The sequence below is a fragment of the Buteo buteo genome, chromosome 3 (assembly GCF_964188355.1).
Source record: "Buteo buteo chromosome 3, bButBut1.hap1.1, whole genome shotgun sequence".
NCBI classification, from domain to species: Eukaryota; Metazoa; Chordata; class Aves; order Accipitriformes; family Accipitridae; genus Buteo; species Buteo buteo.
In genome coordinates this window covers 5,113,058-5,131,114 of record NC_134173.1, presented here as the reverse complement: position 1 = coordinate 5,131,114, position 18,057 = coordinate 5,113,058, and the positions used below count along the sequence as shown (strand labels likewise).

At 35.3% G+C, this 18,057-nt stretch overlaps 1 protein-coding gene across 6 annotated transcripts in view; it reads left to right on the top strand.

Annotated features, from left to right (window-relative positions):
* Nucleotides 1-17,111, top strand: part of PTPN3 (protein tyrosine phosphatase non-receptor type 3) — a 170,570-nt gene extending 153,459 nt beyond the window's left edge. For all 6 annotated transcript variants that reach the window (XM_075022724.1, XM_075022722.1, XM_075022726.1 and 3 more), the window contains 4 exons: nt 77-205; nt 8,538-8,683; nt 9,364-9,499; nt 13,404-17,111. In XM_075022724.1, the coding sequence (XP_074878825.1) occupies nt 77-205; nt 8,538-8,683; nt 9,364-9,499; nt 13,404-13,481 (489 nt within the window). In that variant the 3' untranslated portion in view covers nt 13,482-17,111. The remainder of the gene's footprint in view (nt 1-76; nt 206-8,537; nt 8,684-9,363; nt 9,500-13,403) is intronic.
* Nucleotides 17,112-18,057: the final 946 nt, after the last annotated feature.

Sequence of the window (18,057 nt, the reverse complement as noted above, 5' to 3'; positions counted from 1 at the left end):
ACCATAGCATTGGAGGGGAGACTGGAAACAGAAGTGCCTGTATACCGACTTGATGTTTGCTTAATTTTCTTTACAGACCAAATGTCATCAGTATTGGCCTGATCCACCAGATGTAATGGAATATGGCAGCTTTCGTGTCAGATGCCAGTCTGAAGATTGTACGATTGCCTATGTTGTTAGAGAAATGGTGATTACGAATGTTGAGGTAAACACCCGTTATCTTTAATTATTCCCAAGCAAGCTGAATGAATACGTGTATAGATAGGTAGATATAGACTCTGTGTCTGAGCATGTACGTCCCTGTGTGTGAATATAAAAGTGTGTGCATCTATATACACATTTTTAGAAAAAGAATATTAATATATTATATTAATCAACATAGTATGATTATTTCTTTACAGCTTCTCTAAAAACACACTTTCTGAAGTTCTATAATACATTACGCTGTACAGGTACTGTAATAAGCTTCATAAAGACGTTTAGTGCTCTTCTGTAAACAGTTTTGCAGTCACTGACTCTTCACAAGTATTTTGATTTTCAATGAGGTTTTTTCCTAAGTAACTGTGCTCTTTCAAGGATGAAATATGGGTCACTTGGTTAGTGGCACATGCAGCTAGAATAGCTAACAAAGTGAAGCGTAATAATAATGTTTTGAGAGAAGATGCAGAATCTCACCAGTTCCTTTTCATTGTCTTTAATCCAATTTTAAAAAAGAAAAAAAATCCTTATATATCTCAATTGAAATGTGTTCGATTTATGTAAGGTACTTATATACCATAGCTGTTAATACTTTATGCCAATTGAAGGGTTATAAAGCAAAGAGAAAGTTAAATACACGGACTACTTCTTATATATCAGCTTGTGTTGTGAAATCTATGTTCAGATCACATCTAGACTTCCCACAACCTGAATATATGGGATGTAGTGTGGCTTTTGTTTGTGAGTTGTCCTACATTTGTTATACAATTCCTTCTCATCACTTTTCTAAAATTCTATGGTCACAAACATTTTCTAAAAAGATGAAGGGTTTGCACTATCATAAGATACATGTGTAAGAAATCACTGTGTAATGACCAAATGCTAACTTACAGTTCCAATACTAGTCAGTCTTTTAAACTTCTGTATAAAGTTAAAGTAAAGTTAAAGTTAAGTAGATTTTACTGTTACTAGAATTGCTAGTAGTAAGAAAAAGAAAATTTCTGGTTTAAAATGTAACATTTAATTGATGTTCTTACAGCAAGATGACCCACGCTTTAGTCTTATAAATTTGTGACTGAATCTATCACTTGGCAGTGCATCCAAATTTGTTTTAATATGATCAAGACTTCCTTTGTAATCATGAACATGTGAGATGCCAGTACTTTAAGGTCTTTCAGTTAAGATGGTTTACAGTGTTTCAGTTTCTAGCTATGAGAAACCATCCAGCCAGGGAGCAGCATGATTTTTTTGTTCTGTTTTTCAGCCAATTAATCTGTAAGTGATAAACTTGAATGTCAGCACAGAAGAAACGAACCTCATTAAAGCAGTACTGTAGAGTATAGGTAGACAAACTTTTAGTCCCTGTCACTCAAAGTAGTTGATTGCCAGTTAACTTGGGTTAGCTAATGCTTCATGTAAACTATTACACTTTACTCTTCTCAAATACTTGTTCTTTTTCTTGGTTAGTATTTATCAAAACAGTACATGGTTTTGAGTAAATTCACCAGTTAACTGTATTCACTACCTGTTTTCACTTCAGGTGTCTATTTACTAGCATGTGAAAGTCAAAATCCTAATGAGAATGGGGGAGTCATTTTTATTTATTTTTTTTAATACAAGTTAATTCTTTTTGAGTTGTGTGAGAATATAGTGTACCTTTGTAGACGTGTTAACAGATGTGAAAGTTACAGGGATCTTCAGCTGTGCGAATTGTCTCATGATAGCTCTCAGCTGAGAACATCCTTTCTAATGCTAAGGCATATGCTTGAGTAGATTTCATCTAGGTTAGACGAAAGCATGCTAAAGTTAGTCCTAGGTGGATGTGTGTTTGCAGTGAGGGTAAGGTTGTTTTGGTTTGGGGTTTTTTTTCACTAAAGGCAAGTTTACTTGTACACTTAAATAAAGTGGCTACACTCAAAAGAACACTGAACACTGGGCTGTCTATACAATAACAACAAAAATACATAGCTCTGTGTGCATTTGGCATTTCAGATGGAAATAAAAACCCTCTGTAGCTTGTTAAAACATAGTGAAAGAACTCTCTGAAACACTGAAGTATCTCCTAGGTTTACATGTCATTTGAGTTGCTTTCTTAAAGCTAACCAAATGTATTCTATAGAAGGCACCTTGTGTTTGAATAGACTTGGCAAAGCTTTATATGTACTACCTCTCACAGATATTGTTATTGTATTCTTTGAAGAATACATAAAAAGTCATCTGAATTCAAACCAGGGTTTTATTATTCCCTGAACTAATGTGAGCGTCATCGGACTGGTCTTTTTGAAGACAAGTAGCTTTTAATAGTAAGACGGATAAAGCTTCCAAACTCACAAGAGACTTGCTTTCTGTTGGAACGGCATATTTGTGAAAGACTTTCCTGTGAATTAAGTTGCATAGGTTTCAAATGTGCCTTTAGGGGAAAATAGCTCAAAAGAGAAGTTTATGAAATGATGCCCTTGGCCTTTTGTTCATATATGTTCAGGAGACTTGATGAACAAGAAACTTTTTAGGATTTTTCTGATACAGTTTAACTCGGTACTTAACTCGGTACTTCCTTACCTGTCATTGAAGATCAGCAAATGACTGCAAATGTGTGAAATATTTGTAACCTTTCTAAGCCTCATGAAATGAAATAAGGATTAATTTCCTGCCTTTTCTTTTCAAGACCAAAATTGAAAGCTATCCTGTAGAAAAGTGAAAGAAAAGCAAATAAAGCACTAAGTTTGTTTTTTTGAGGTTGGGTTGGTTTTGGTTTGTTGAGGTTTTTTTATATTTTAAAAAAAGCTTCAGAACATTTTTGGGCACCAGAGCAAACAGACCAAAGGAAAGAAATTGTGTAGTGTGAGAGCAGAATTCATCACACAGTACACTATTTTGTAAAACAAGATAAATATTTCTTTTTAATCATTGAAGAAAACTTTCATTCAGTTTCCTTTAAGATAATTGCCTCGCAAAACATCATTGCTCATTAAATCTCACTGATTTCATCCGGTTATGTTTTGAAAAAAACTTTTTTGCTGCTTTCCCTTGTTTAAACAAGCTTTTTTCTTGATTTCAATTCAGTGTGACTAGAACCCAGCCATGGAACTTAGCAGGGCTGTGGAGATGATGCTTGCTGAAGCATATTTCTCACATAAGTTTGAAGAACTGTAATTTTGCAAGTTTGTTTTTTTTCTTTATTCTGCCACATCTTACTTAGTTGTTGCCACACCTTGTTAGTTGTTTCCAAAGTGCCCTGTCATTCTCCCACCTGCTTAGTTTTGTCAACTAAACTAAATCGTTCAAACAAAAAGGAAAAAAAAAATCAAGACGTTTAAAAATTGATTGAATTTCATCTTTTAAAGAAAAGTTATACCATTGCTATAATGAATGAGGAGTCAGTGCCATGAGAGAGCACTTACACCTTGTGAACAGCCCAGGTCAAGATAATTAAGGCAGTTGCTTGTGTCATAACGTGGACTGTTTAGCATGATTGTGCAGACAATGACAATGCAAATAGAGGGATTTGGGGAGACAAGCTCTGTTTCAATTTAAAAGCTATCACTTTCCATGGACATCACGATGATGGAGGCGATGATTTGAGGAAAAACAGAATAAATTGATGCAGCCATTCAAACAAATTTAAAATTAAGCATAAATTCGTTTTGCTAAGGAAGGATATTGCTGTTTGCTGAAGGGAGGAGGTAAAATTGCAAGATGAAGAATGACTGGTATCTTTCTGTTTATCAATGACCAGCATGTAGGCCTTCTAGTGACTGTGTTAAATTGATAATAGAAGAAACAAAGGCAGCAATGTAAATAACTATACTGCCAGCGCTTTCTGCTATAAATAGCTGAAAATAGGATATCTGTAATTTTTACACATCTTAATTGTTTGGGCTGAGGCTTTCCACACCAGTTGTCTTCCTTGCCAGGTACTTGTCATACAGCATTTTGTGGGGGGAAATGTTGAGTTTGCTCGTGTTAAATATTCTTAGATTGGTTCACTGAAACTTTTGCTTCTGCGCGTTAAACAAGACCTTGTATTTTCTCTTTCCAAAGAAATCTATGTAAATTTGACCATGTTATAAATGTCTTGAACAAACCTGTTGCACTGCAGGGGTATTTTAAAGGCTTCTCTGAAAAGCATCTGCGCTGAACGTGTTCTGTTCTGTCAAATACTCATGACAGAAGAAAACGAGTTGGTTTTGAACGGTAAAGAGATGAAGAACAAAAGTAGATTAAAAATGTTATGGCAAGGGTGTACAGAAGCATAATGAGGTGGAAACAGTTACCCAAAGAAATGCCAGATGCCACTGCCAAAGTATCTACTCTTCAGAAGCTAGGCTTTAACCCTGATCACTGAGTCTCAGCTTTCAAGGTATATTTGTGAAGCTTAGTAGCAAAGACCGTACCTTTTCCTGCTTAGAAGATAATAGGACCATTTCAAGGTTAATGTAGTTCTAAATGGTGAAATTTCTTTTCTTTTTTTTTTTAGTGAAGATTATATTATAACTTAGACCAAAAAGGACATTAAATTAAAAGGTGAAAAGCAAAAATCAGTTCTTGAATTTTAAGAAAAGTCAAAATTAAGGTTGTTCTTTCAAGCCTAAATTTCCTTCTTGCTATATGAGTGTTATCACTCTAAGCTGTGTGTGTTATTTTTCTGGAGAACACAGGGAGAGTCATTTTAGAAGAATGAAACGAGCAAGCCTGCCTTTTGATGTAATTATAATAAGCAAGGCTGCAAACTGCAGAAAGATGGTCTTGACAATGAGATTGTTTTGCAAGTGTTACAGCAGCCGTTTGAAGCTTTTTACCTCTGACAGCCCTATACTTTGTCAGGAGTTGCAATGCCAATGGCATACTTACTGGAAAATATCATGTGTCTTTACCCTGTGTTTTTGAGTGAAATCTGTGATATTAGCTTAACCACAATGAAGTTACTTTTGCAGTAAGATGTCTTGAATTTGCACAGGAGGGGTAGGTACAAGTACATCTTTTTTTGGCTGATACGTTTGCTGCAGCAGCTGTAACCGTTATCAGAAGGACAGTAACAAATACCTTGGGACACATATGATGTCTTAGACCTCTGTAGCTGCGTGCCAAGTAAATGTGGGTCAACACCTTGAAGCAGCTAAATGTTGGCCAAGTGGCTGATGATAAACTGGGCGAATTACATAATCTTGAAGTGTCACAGGAGTCTAAGGTGTTTGGACTCATTCTTTTCAGTCCACCATTTTTAAGCTGATTTGTGGAAATATCAAATACAAAAATTCAATTGAAATCAGCCTATGTGAGTGCAAAAAACATTAAATATTTTTGGAAAAATAAGGTGTACAATGTCAAGTTAGCAAAAATAGCAACTGGGACATGAGCAACTCTCGCTGTCTCACTTTGTGTAAGTTTAGACTTATAAAACGGGACTAATGTAGCCAGATTTTATAAAGATAAATTCTACATTTATCAGTCATTAGGATGGTACAATAATGACTGTCATTGAAAACCTCAGTTCAAAAAAAAAAAAAAATTGTGGAAAGGATTTAAGCTGACTTGGAGAGAATAATGGTTTGGAGAGCACCTTGAGCATAATGAGAAGCTACCTCTTATTTTCCATTACCAGGTTTGTACAAAGTAGCAGGGTCTGACAGAAATAGTGTGTTTAAAAGTAAGTATTGTTAATAGGACATGTACAGTGGGGCTAACTATGGGGCCAGTAACTTTAACTCTAGCACTTTTTTAATGTATGAGTGCTAGATTGTAGTAACTATGGTCTTTTAATGCAAGTTATTTCCATGTGTGGTGGTATTTGACTGATGTTTTCTGAATTTAAAAGCTGACTTTCATTATGGTTGTAATGACTTGAAGATTTTATATTAAAAAAAAAACACTAAAAATAGCTTAAAAGAAATATAGACTTTATCAGAGTACTGACTTGATATCTTCCACATGAGACAAAAATATTAGAATTAGAAAAACTAGTTCTAACCTATATGAATATAACTACTGTTTACAGTAGGTTTAACTTACTAATAAAAAAATGAAGTATTTTTAAATACTTCATCTTGAAAAGCGAGTGATGTAATGGTCAAGGTTTAACAATTTGAATCATCTCTAAAGAGCTCAACCAAAAGAATCAAAACTGATTATATCAAAACACAAATAACTAGAAAACTATACTGAAGCTTGAGGCATACCTGGAATAATTACCAAACAGCTATGTTGGTCTCTAGGGATGAATAGGGCACGTAACAGAAAATGATCATACCAAAAGAAGCAGCTCTGAGGACTACGTGCATGCTCTTACAGTGTATTCTTATTCTGAATGCCTTATGTAACATGCTTGTTGTACTTAATATCTACGAACTATTTAAAAAAAAAAAATGCAACTAGCTATATTTGAGCCTGAATTATCAATAAGTAAAAATTAAGTTAACTCTTTCTTCTTTTCTGAGCTTCTAAAATGGCTTTTGATGCTACAGATCACTGTCAGTGGTTCTCGGGTGTGTCACTGGCACTTACCCGTGAGGCATGGCTAGAAGTTCTTGATGCACATGGAAGGTGACTGGATACTCACTCTTGGATTACTTCAGAATGAATCAAGTCCTTGTTTCACCTGAATGCTGTAATTCAAATGTCTCCGATTTCAGAGAATCAGCTCAAACTCTTACCTGTAATTTTTGCATTTATCTCATTTCCCTTTTGAAAAGGTTCTGATTAAGCACATGCAGATTTGCAGAAGAGGACTTTTTAACAATGTTTTCTTGTCATGGTGGGGGTTTTTTCTATCTGTGGCATTTCAGAAAAATTTAAACTATAATCATTTGGTCAAGCTCAACTACATAATGGCAGCAAAACTGAGTAGAAAAAGGCCATGCTTTTTCTTGCAGAGATCCCAGTCATTGTGGGGTCTTTCGACAACCTGCATGATAGATCCCAATGCAATTTGTATTATAGCGAGCTTGGTCATTAAGGTTAGGTTATATTGTCCACTTGGGCTTTATGCTAGACCTTTTTATTGTGATTGCTCAGGCTTTATCTTTAAGAAGCAGAGGATGAGCTGTGTTGTTTATCTTCGTGTCCCTGGAGGCAATTGTATATTTCTGCAGTGACTTTAACTGGAATAAACACATTTCCTAGGACTCTACTTGGTATGTAGGCAGTAGTTATTCTGTCTTCTGTATCTTACTAGCCTGCTCCCTTGGAGTCTTAACTACTTCCTCAAGTGGAAGAGGAAAGCAAGCAGTTGAAGGTATTTAAAGCAGGTCATGTATTTCAGTAGTTGTGCACTTAAGAGAAAGGGGAACAACCTCTTAAAGTCACTAGCATCATGAAAACATTCTTGCATGGACCACTAGGGAGAGGCCAGGTTTTATAGACTAATACAGTGATAAAGGAGATTTTTATTTCAGTAGTATGTCAAATGTGAAGTCTAGTAATGGACATCGATAAAATGCAGCTAACAGTTTAACTGTTGCTAAACGTGTGGAAGAAATAAAGGAACATGAAAACTTGTCTCAGTTTGTAAAGAGCGAGATCCTCATTGTGTGATGCAGCAGAGCGCAGGAGTGTCTTAATCATTGGTTACATCTGTAACATAGCAGTTGAGCCCAATCTGAATGCAAAGATGATTGAGTAATTTCATAATCGAAGTTAACAAAAAGCTAAACTGAAAGAACTTATGTAAAACCAGTTTTTTAGGTATAATTGAATAAAAAAAAGAGCTTTTTGTACAACAGAATCTTTTAACTAATTATATTGCTTTCATACGAAAAAGTATCCTGTATCATACAGAAGTCACTCATATGTACAATGAACACGTATGTATGAATAATATAGATATTGTTTTCTAACAGAAACCAGATTTAGCAAATGTTGCAGGCAACTTTATATTATAACTGAATCTGTAAGTATGCAGACATACATATTTAGAATGGTTTGTGTAGCCCAAGACCCTGTTATTTTGATATTGTTCTCAATAGCTCTTCTGCTGGTTTTAGCTGTTTCTTTCAACCTGTTCTAAACTATTATGCATAAGTCTTGCAGCATTTTACCTCGGGTGAATCACTGATGTCAAGGTATAATAGGTCAACAGTCAATAAACTCAAAAAAATTAAAATGTGTTTAGATCACAGAAGTTAAACTTGATACCTCATTTAGAAAATGTTATGCCTTTTGCATGCTTTCTAAGAATTACATGTTCATGTGAGAATCTGAAAATGACAAACGTTTTCTATATCATATGCATCTTATAGCATCTGCAGAATACACTTACTGTGAAAAGTATGACTTGTATTTAGCAAACATCAATACAGGAGTCATGACACTGAACACTTTTTGAAAACCTTACTGTATTTTAGACAGAACAACAACACACCGTCACCCATCTCCAGTACGTCGCTTGGCCTGATCATGGTGTTCCCGATGACTCCATGGACTTCTTGGAGTTTGTGACCTGTATGAGGCCAAAGAGAGTAGAGAATGAGCCGGTCCTTGTTCACTGCAGGTACCTGTGTTTTAAAATTCTGGTTATAGGTTTGCTTCAGCCATAGAATGAGCATTTGCTTTGAAAACTTTGTCTGCAAGACAACAGATTCTTTGAATTAAATGAAAATGTTAAATCGTGCAACACCAGCATTCACTGTTGAAGACAGAAGCACTGGTGGTGTACCTAAAGGATGAGTTTCTTTTCTCTCTCTTTCTCCTGCAACTTTTTGGTGAAATGGCTTAGTTATGTAATTATCACAGAGCTGATAATCTGCTATGTAAGTTGTTCTCCATTTTTATCCTCTACCACTGTTGTAACCTCATTTTGAATGGTACTGCAAATTTTTTTTCTGTTGTTCCTGTGCCTGTCAAAAAGCAGTCAGTTAGCTCTTACCTTTTTTTAGTCAAAAATACCAAACCAGTGAATTCAGACTTGTAAGCAGTTATAATTGTTAAAAATCCATTTACCTTAAGTGAGGTTTTAGTTTTATTTATATAAAAATTCTTTTCTTTTTAATAATTGCCAGGAAATATTACTGAAGTTGCTTTAAAGATAAACTTTGCACTCTGTACTAATTTTATTAAGGTCTTCCTGTAATTTCTAAGGCTATTTAGCATCCTAGTATTAAGACTGTGATATGAATCTGGTGCATTGCAAAAACCTAATTTTATAGACTATTTTTCTGTTACATTTCACAGTGCTGGAATCGGTCGCACTGGTGTATTGGTCACTATGGAAACAGCCATGTGCTTAATTGAAAGAAACCAACCTGTTTATCCACTGGATATTGTACGAAAAATGCGAGACCAGCGAGCTATGATGGTGCAAACATCAGTAAGTGATGGAGAGGAAACATCATTTTCTGTATATATGCTGCATTTGTCCAGTTTTAAAACAGATCCAAGATTTTTTAAATGATCTGGTTGTATGAGTTTTCAGTTGCCATTATATTTCATGCTTCCTACATTTATTGTAACATAGCATGGTGGCAAAGGCTGTTTTGCTTGTGAGGTGTGTATTTAACTTTTTTGTAAATATTTCTTACCTTGCCGTTAAAAGATAATTGATTTCTATACATTGCAAGTCGTCAGAATGCACAAAGTCAGACTTGCACAAATAATCTGTTCATGTTCCTTTTGCCTAAATTCTCTGCAAGAAGCTAGAATAATTTTTTTGCTTTTCATTCTAGTACAGAGCCTTATAGGAAGTTATTAAACTGAAGGTAAAATTAAAGGGTTTGTGGTATGATTTGAAGAGAGGAAGTGGCTTTTCAAGAGCCCACTTTAGGAGTAGAAATTTGATAGGAACATTGTATGTATTTTTTTCTAAATTTTGCCACTACTCCAGTCTGGAAAAAACAAAGGGCAAGAATGAAATTCAGGAAAATTTGGGTAGTATTAATTAATGAAATATGAAAGTAGAAGGTGATTTTAAGATGGAATTGGCTCAAAGACAATTTGAGATCATGAGGGCAACTTTTTGTCAGCTTTGGAAATGAACATTAGAGATGAAGGATGAAGAATGGGAGGCTCTCCTTTCTTGAGTACAGGTTGGATGACAGAATATTAAGTGTGGGTTATCTCAGAGACCTAAATGCCCTATGAGAAATGGAAGTAAAGGGGTTTAGGCCCACAAAGTCAACAGTTAAATTGGGCATTTCTGCCTCTCATCTTCAAAAGAAAATGTGTTTCCACTCGATCAAGGGAAGGAAAAAATTTACTCGAGAAGACAAATTCTATTCATTAACAGATTAACGACCGCAGAAGCTAGCTTTATGATTGACTAGATGGGGGACAAGTGTTGCTTTATCAGAGAGTGTGAAAGCGTCAGGAATTACAGTTGCTTATGTAACATTAGAGTGCTCTGTGAGCAGAGATTGTTCATGCATGCTGCTGGCGGTCTTGTTCATTGCATTAGGAATGCACTCTCTGGAAGTGCATCGGGACTGTATGGTGGAGGAGGGAGCTGTCTGAATAGTCTCCTGCCTGTTCCTCGCGGAAAGGGGACCTGAGCTTATGACTAAGGATGTCATGAGATGAGAAACACTAGCCTCAAGTTTAAGGAAGCTGAATGTTGGCTTCTGAACTTGTACCTCTCTACACCCCTCAGTTTCTAAAATGAACTGAGCAAGTTCAGGCTTAAATTTTGTAGAGGTGGTTGTCTTTTTGAGAATCAGACATGAGAATCTGAAGTAACCTTCAGCTTGCCAGAAGGCCGAGTCCCTCTTGTTACAACAGAAATCAGCAGGAATTGTCCTTGTATTCTACAGTTTGATATAACTGAAGAATATGGGGGATAGTGATAAGTACACTAACAATCAGACCTTGAGTGTGGAAAACTGATTATCTAAACCAGGATTCTTTACCTTGCTTGCTGTATTCCACAGTTCACTATCAGCACAATCAGGAGAGGGGTGATATGTAGGAGCAATACTGTGAAACTAAATTCACTTGTTATTTCTGAAGTATGCAAATACTGTTGTGAAAAGCCAATGAGCAGAATTGGCATACTGTGCTGTAAATGAGACACAGAAGCAAGCACTCGACTGTGAGAAAACAGAACACCAAAGAGCTGCACGTTAACATTTTGATTCTATCGTGGGTGCTCTATCGCATTCCCATGCCTGCATTGCAGCTAGCCCCACTGCTCATATTTGATATTCAGCTTAGGGCTTCTGGGAGAAGCCATTAGGGATTGTTGTGTTGTAATAGCCTTGCCTGAAGCATTCTCAGCTGCCCTGTGGGGATTGTGTGTGCGCTCCAATTCTAAGACGATACACATAGCCAGATGCATGTTGTGAGTTAATATCAGATAGGGCATACTCAGTAAGTAAGAATGGACTCATCAGAGCTATTAACTGGTCAGTTTAGTGTCTGCTGTTAGTCATGAGAGACAGCTGTCATTTCTCAAAGACCTGTAACTTGGTCATTGGGAACAGCCAAACAAAAGCTTCGACCGAAATAATAAAGCTACAACAAAATTTGTGTAACCATATGGCCCTTCATTTAAAAAAAAAACAAACAAAAAAACAAAAAACCCCCTAACCATTATCTTCCATTAAAGAGAAATTAGAGGTACTAAACAATACAGAAAGCAGTGCTTTAGGACGTACATAATAGAACTAGTTATCAGCTCAGTGAGCAGTAAGAATGCATGCAACAGATAAGAGCAAAGAAAACAAGTAGTCAGTCTTAGTCAGAGGAAGCAATGCCGAAGTGCTCGTTCTTATTTGTTAGGTAACTTGATCACACAAGATAAAAGAAGTATTGAACAGAGAGCTAAATATCACACTTGGCTTGTTCAGGCAGTAGAAATATGCAAATGACAATAACAATGAAGAGAAAAGTCAAGGTAATTAAGAAAGACAAAAGAACAGAATGATATTGAAGGTGGGAGTAATTGACTGAAAGGTTGAAAGAAAAGGCAGGAAAATCAAGATGCAGAAAATTAATTTCCATCCCCCAGTTTGCCTTAAGTTTTTTTGTACTTTAGAGAAAATGTATTGCAGGTTATGGACAAGAATAACATCCCCAGCTACTGTTATTTAAATGCAGCCTAACATCCTTCACAGTCCAAGCATTATCATTTAGTCTTGTCCTTTGGGAGATATTGGGAGAATGTTTCCAGATGCTCCTGGAGAGGTGATGAGAGCTGACATACAAGGGCAGCTGGGAGAACATTTCAAAGATGTAAAAAGGGATTTAGAAAATGTGAAGCTGTACTTCTGTGAATACATAACATGGAGCTTTGGGGAAAGGTGTTCATTTTGGGGTTTTGACAATAGTGAAAAGTACTTTTGGAGGAGAGGTATGCTTTGATCTTTGTAAGTTCATTCAAATTTCCATCATCTTGTGTTCTCGGCGTTGTTAGTCACAAAAATATTTTCAGGCTATGTGGATTTTTAGTTCTGCACTAGTCCTATTGCTAATGTCTCCCTGTATCACTCTTCAGAAAGAGGCTCACAGGCTAATTGCTTTTAACAAATAGGTCCATCACAAGATCATGGAAGAAATAATCTTTGTAATAGTATAATTCAGAAAAGAAACACTAATCTAACTGGGGAATACTTTTTAAGAACGAAGTAAGCTCAAAATGTTGGGTGACAGAACAATTAATGTGGCTGCTACTCTTCAAAAATATTCATTCTAAAGGTTTTGATCCCATTCTGTTACAAAAGATGTGTGGTCTGATTACAAATTGAAAATAAGGTGACTCCATCTTCTGCAATAGTGTAGGTGGTTTAAAAAAAAAAGTGTTTAGCAAGGCAGTTGGGCCTATATATGGTAACTTTAAATGCATTTTTGGTCATGTAACTTAAATGTGCCGAGTAATATGTAACTACAGGATTGGCAAGGTTAGAATACTTGTAATAATCAAGTAACTACCAAGAATATAGATGAGATGTATAAAGAACATAAGTAGCTAGTTAAACTTAGTCAGAAGAATCATATAAATTTGCATAGCTTTTACAAATAAATCCTATTCCCTGAGATTTAAGCATGTGTTACTTTAAATTTGGGGACTGTGTTTTCCTTAGTGTGAGATTTTTAATGCTTGTCCCTTTGTTTACTGTGAACACAGCCAGGAGAGTTGGATTTTCTCCTTCCATTTTTCTGTCTCCTCTCCTGTCATTGTCCAGGAGAAAAGGAAGCAGTGGGACTGTTAGTCCTGTTCAATACTACTGTATAACCAGGAGTTTAATTAACCATCCGTAAATGTTTTTTTCTTTCTTATACAGAGTCAATACAAATTTGTTTGTGAAGCTATTCTTCGTGTTTACAAAGAAGGATTGGTTCGACCACTGGATTCCAGTTAGCACAGCAGTGAAGGATGAATTCTTTTTTCCCCTAAAAAGACTGCTCTTTAACTAAAGCAAGGGCTTGTTTCTGAAGGCAACTATAATGGACTAGAAGCCCATGAAAAGACAGATGAGCACATTTGAACTGTGGCACTTTAAATTTCTCAAGAAGATTGCTAAATCATGTACAGTATAACAAAGTCACGTAGATAAATATATGAGAGCAATTGTGTGTGATATGTTTATTCACATAGACAACCATAAACAATCATGGAAACCTTAATACATGTCTTTTACTGCCTTAAAACACCCTTCACTTTGGAAGTTACAAAGGTCCTTGTGTTTCCTTTGAAATAGCAGAAAGAAAACTCATAGTATTGAAATGATTCAGCTTAAGAAGGTATTTGGTATCTTTGTATTGTATAAAAGCTCATTGAAGGTGAATAGTTGTAAGTTTCTTATTGGGACACTAAATATTCATGGAAATGTAACCTTGACTTCTAAAAGGCTGACAAAGAGCTTTAAAGGCTAATAATGCATAACTACTGTACATTAAGAGCTGGAAAATTAAGTATTCAGATACCATAAATCTATTAGTAAGTATGCCAGCTGTTGTAATACGCTTCCTAGAAATCGCATCTACTGTATGTGATGTGCAAAATAATGCTGCATTTAAGCATTTATGCAGATGGTACAATCTACATTTTCTGTTGATCAATTTTAATTGCAACTTGCCCTTTTAACAGTGACCTACTTCTTACAGTTTTAGTTATTGTACTCCTTTTCTGTTTCTGCTGTCTATCTCCTTTATACTCGTTTTTCACTGCTGTTTCTATATGTGGACTGAAAATATTTTAATTTAAATCGAGATTTAGTTCTGTCACCTTTGTTTCCATGTGTATTTATGAGTTTCTAGATGTAAATGTGGATTAATGTTGCACACATGTACTAGACTTTTGACTTACTGTATATGCAAAGTAGTCTAATCCAATACTGGAAGAAAAATTACTACTGAACCCATCAAATATGTTGCTGCTAATTCAAGGTGTGAAGCTTATAAGGGCACAGGTGTTGCTAGTGTTCAGATGGTGATAAAATGTTGACTTGCTGCCCTTCAGCAAAACCTGATTTTATCCAGTGAAACACGACTCCCTTTTGCAAGAGTTCTGCGCGTTTACTGTGTTTCTTGCTTTATGGAAATGCAGCTAAATTCACATGAAGACTTACGTGGAAAGAGGGAATGAATTTGTACAATGATGAATAATTCACCCTAAGGTACACTGGTCTCCATTTCATTTCAAATGGGAGAATTGGACTTTCTGAACAATATAACCACATTTGTATGATGTTAATTTATTTTGTGTGTGCTTTTTGATTACCCTGAGATAGGTCTTCATTTTCGGATAGTGTTTAAAAAAAAATATTCTAAGAGACTGTTTAAAAATCTGTTATTTAAAAGATTAGTCCTAAATAAGGAAAAATTTTTATGGGGCATATTAGCTGGGTGTTTATATGTGTATAAAAGAAAATTTAGATAATTTTCTTTTTAGAGATATATATATACACACATATTCAGATATATTTTAGAATTATGGTTTGTATTATGGATATTATCATTTGTATCTGGAGTTTCATTATAGAAACTGCCACAGCTGTACAGTATGCATCTCTTATGTTACCAGAAGGTTATGTTTTTTTTCCCCAGGAGATAGCTGAAAAGTGAATGTAGGATGTGCTGAATTGCTGACTCTTGTCTTCTGTAGGCTTGGTCCTTTCTTCAAGATTACATTATTTATTACAGGTAAAGAAGATACCTGGTTACTATTGAGTGATCAAAAGAGTTTTAATTGGAACATGCAGGGTAATTGGCAACATGGAAAGTGTCTTGGCTTTGTTAGGTTGAAAGGTGAATAGGTTTGCACTCCTCCTTGTATACTGCATTCCAGATTTCACTTTCACTGAAGTTTTTGTAATACTTGGGATCATTATCCTCTTGCTTGATTGGGCACGGATTGGAAGGCAAGAGACTGTAACCGGTTCAGTCTTAACATGCTAAACTGCATCCAGTCACTCAATCTGTCTGTGACTCCAAAAGTAAAATGATATTGGACATGCACATGTTGCTTGGGAAGCTTTTTTGAAAAATGCGTGTGGAGAAATGTTGTACAAGTGCAGGCTGCCTGCTGCTGTTAGAGAGAATATTGACCAGTGAGAAAACCTCGTGGCTCTTTCCCACGTGAGGAGTAGCGGGCACTAAAGAATCTGTGCCTGCTGAGTGGTTAACGAAAGCCTCCTTTTTGTTATGTGTGTGCCTTTCTGTTAAAACATGTCTTTTTTCATCATGTTTTTTTTTAAGTTTTGTTGTGCCCAGGTCTCAGTCATCCCTTGCAGTTGGCATGACTTGCAATTAATAGTTTGCGAAGAAGAGAAAAAGGCAAGGAGCAAAAAAGAAAATAAAAGCAAGAAAATAAATAGTAAGAAAATATTTAGAGCATCTCTTTGTGCTATCTGTTTCTTTCATGGAAGTACTTGATTAAAGTTACGGTTTATTTGTGTTCAAGGTTATTGTTATATTCCTATCGCTATTTATGTTTCTTTGTATTGAACATGTATTTAACAAAACACTGTAAACCTATTCCTTATATAACTCCAGCCTCAAGATACATGGTGTAGGCTTGGCTTACATTAGTTTGTGTGTGTCTAAATGATGATGGTCATATTGTGACAACAAATGCTGCTCTTGTTGGTAAACTTAGATGGTTTCGGTAATACCATTCATGAACTCTTATTTGGACTTTAATAAGTTGTTTGACATTGATGGCCACTAAGAGACTACTCAAAGCTATAAAAATAGTAATCTCTGTAATATTTGATTTATTTTTTTTGTAAAACCATAGAGCAAATATTAACTACGCAAGTATCTTGTACATTGTGTCCATCTTTATTTCAGTCTTGCTGGGTTTTGCACATGTACCTGTAGGGTCCATAGGGGAGAATGAAGGGGTTTTTGTCTTCTCTCTGTAGTGTGTGATGACTTTGCACTGAATAATGTATGCCTTAGATCTGATCTTGCAATGAAAGCGTAATTATGAAAACATCTTAATGCTGGCTTTTGTTTCCATAAGAATTAGGAAATTAAAAAGACACAGAGTTGATTGGCCTTTTTTTTTTTTTTTTTTTTTTGGTAGCAGTTAAAACTCCTAACACAGATTTTTTAACTGTCAAGCAATTGACAAATAGCAGAAAATGCTGTGAAGTCAAGATTCTGTGTAACCTTCATAAACAGTTTAACTTTGATTTTTGCCTGTGCGATCGTGACAATAAGTATTCAAAATTTCTAGCATGGTGGTGGATGAAGAGGGAGTAATAAGCCTTTGAGTTTTTCATCACTGTGAAATACACTAACATTTATTCTTCAGAATTAAACAAATTTTAACTAAGTGGCTTTATATTTGATACAGAAGCAACTAAAATGCCTATGCACAGTGTCTTCAGAAATATCACAGGGGAACACTTCTGAGACAGAGGTGGGAGGGACAGATCTTACCATGTATGGAAAATAAGAAAAACGGTGCCGTAAACCATGAATGCCTTTTGTGTAACAGGATGTATGAAATATGAATCATTAAAATACAACCAAACCTTAAATAGTGGTGGTGTTTTGAAACAAACAGACAAATTCTGTAATCCAGGGGTTTGCTTTCAATGATCCTGTGGTTTAGGTGTTGGTACTAAATTATATGTAATCAAAATGTACCTAAGAATCCAGCAATAGCTCTTTGTATACGCTCATTGTTTTTAATTTTTCTCTTTTTTTTCCTCCTTTTTTATACTATGCAACACTTGGTGAAAAGTATACCTATGTTTCAAAAGAACTGTAGTTCTGAAGTATCTAATGAACTATGCATTTGCTTTATTACAAGCATAATATGATACCGTTTTACAACAAAAGTTCTCCCCTGTAGATAGTGTTCTTATGTGTCAGACTAAATGCATAAATGGTCCACTGATTGAATATGTTGAAAATAGTCACATATGGTTCATATTCAATCAATTAAAATTTAAACATAGTTATTTCACTGATAATGGCTTTATTGTTATTGCTTTATTGCTGAAATGTAGCATCTAAGTGCAAGTTTATTTTGCTCATTCACATGAAGCCTTTACAGAAAGAGCATGTGCTGGGAAGTGTTTGTTTTTCAATTGGTAACCTGCAAGTAGTCTACTTGGTTAAAAGCATTTATCAATTGAAACTGTATAGAAGGTAAAGTTGTGTCATTAAATACTTTATTCAAAGGCAGTTGAAAGCCAAGTGAATGATTAATTCATTATATAAAACATAATGTTTTGATTAAATGGATTCTCTTGCATTTAAGTTCTGACACTGATAGTGTTAAGCCATCTCCGATGACTGTCTGTTTTAACAATAGTATTATATTAACATTTTAAATATAGCAATCTAATGCAATATGATTTAGTTTTAGTGTACTTTAACATATTTCACGTTCCAGTTGTTCAGTAGCTGTACAAGCTTCAAAAAATAGTATCCACAATCACTGAAACTTGTCATCTTTTTTTTTTTTTAAAGAAAAGT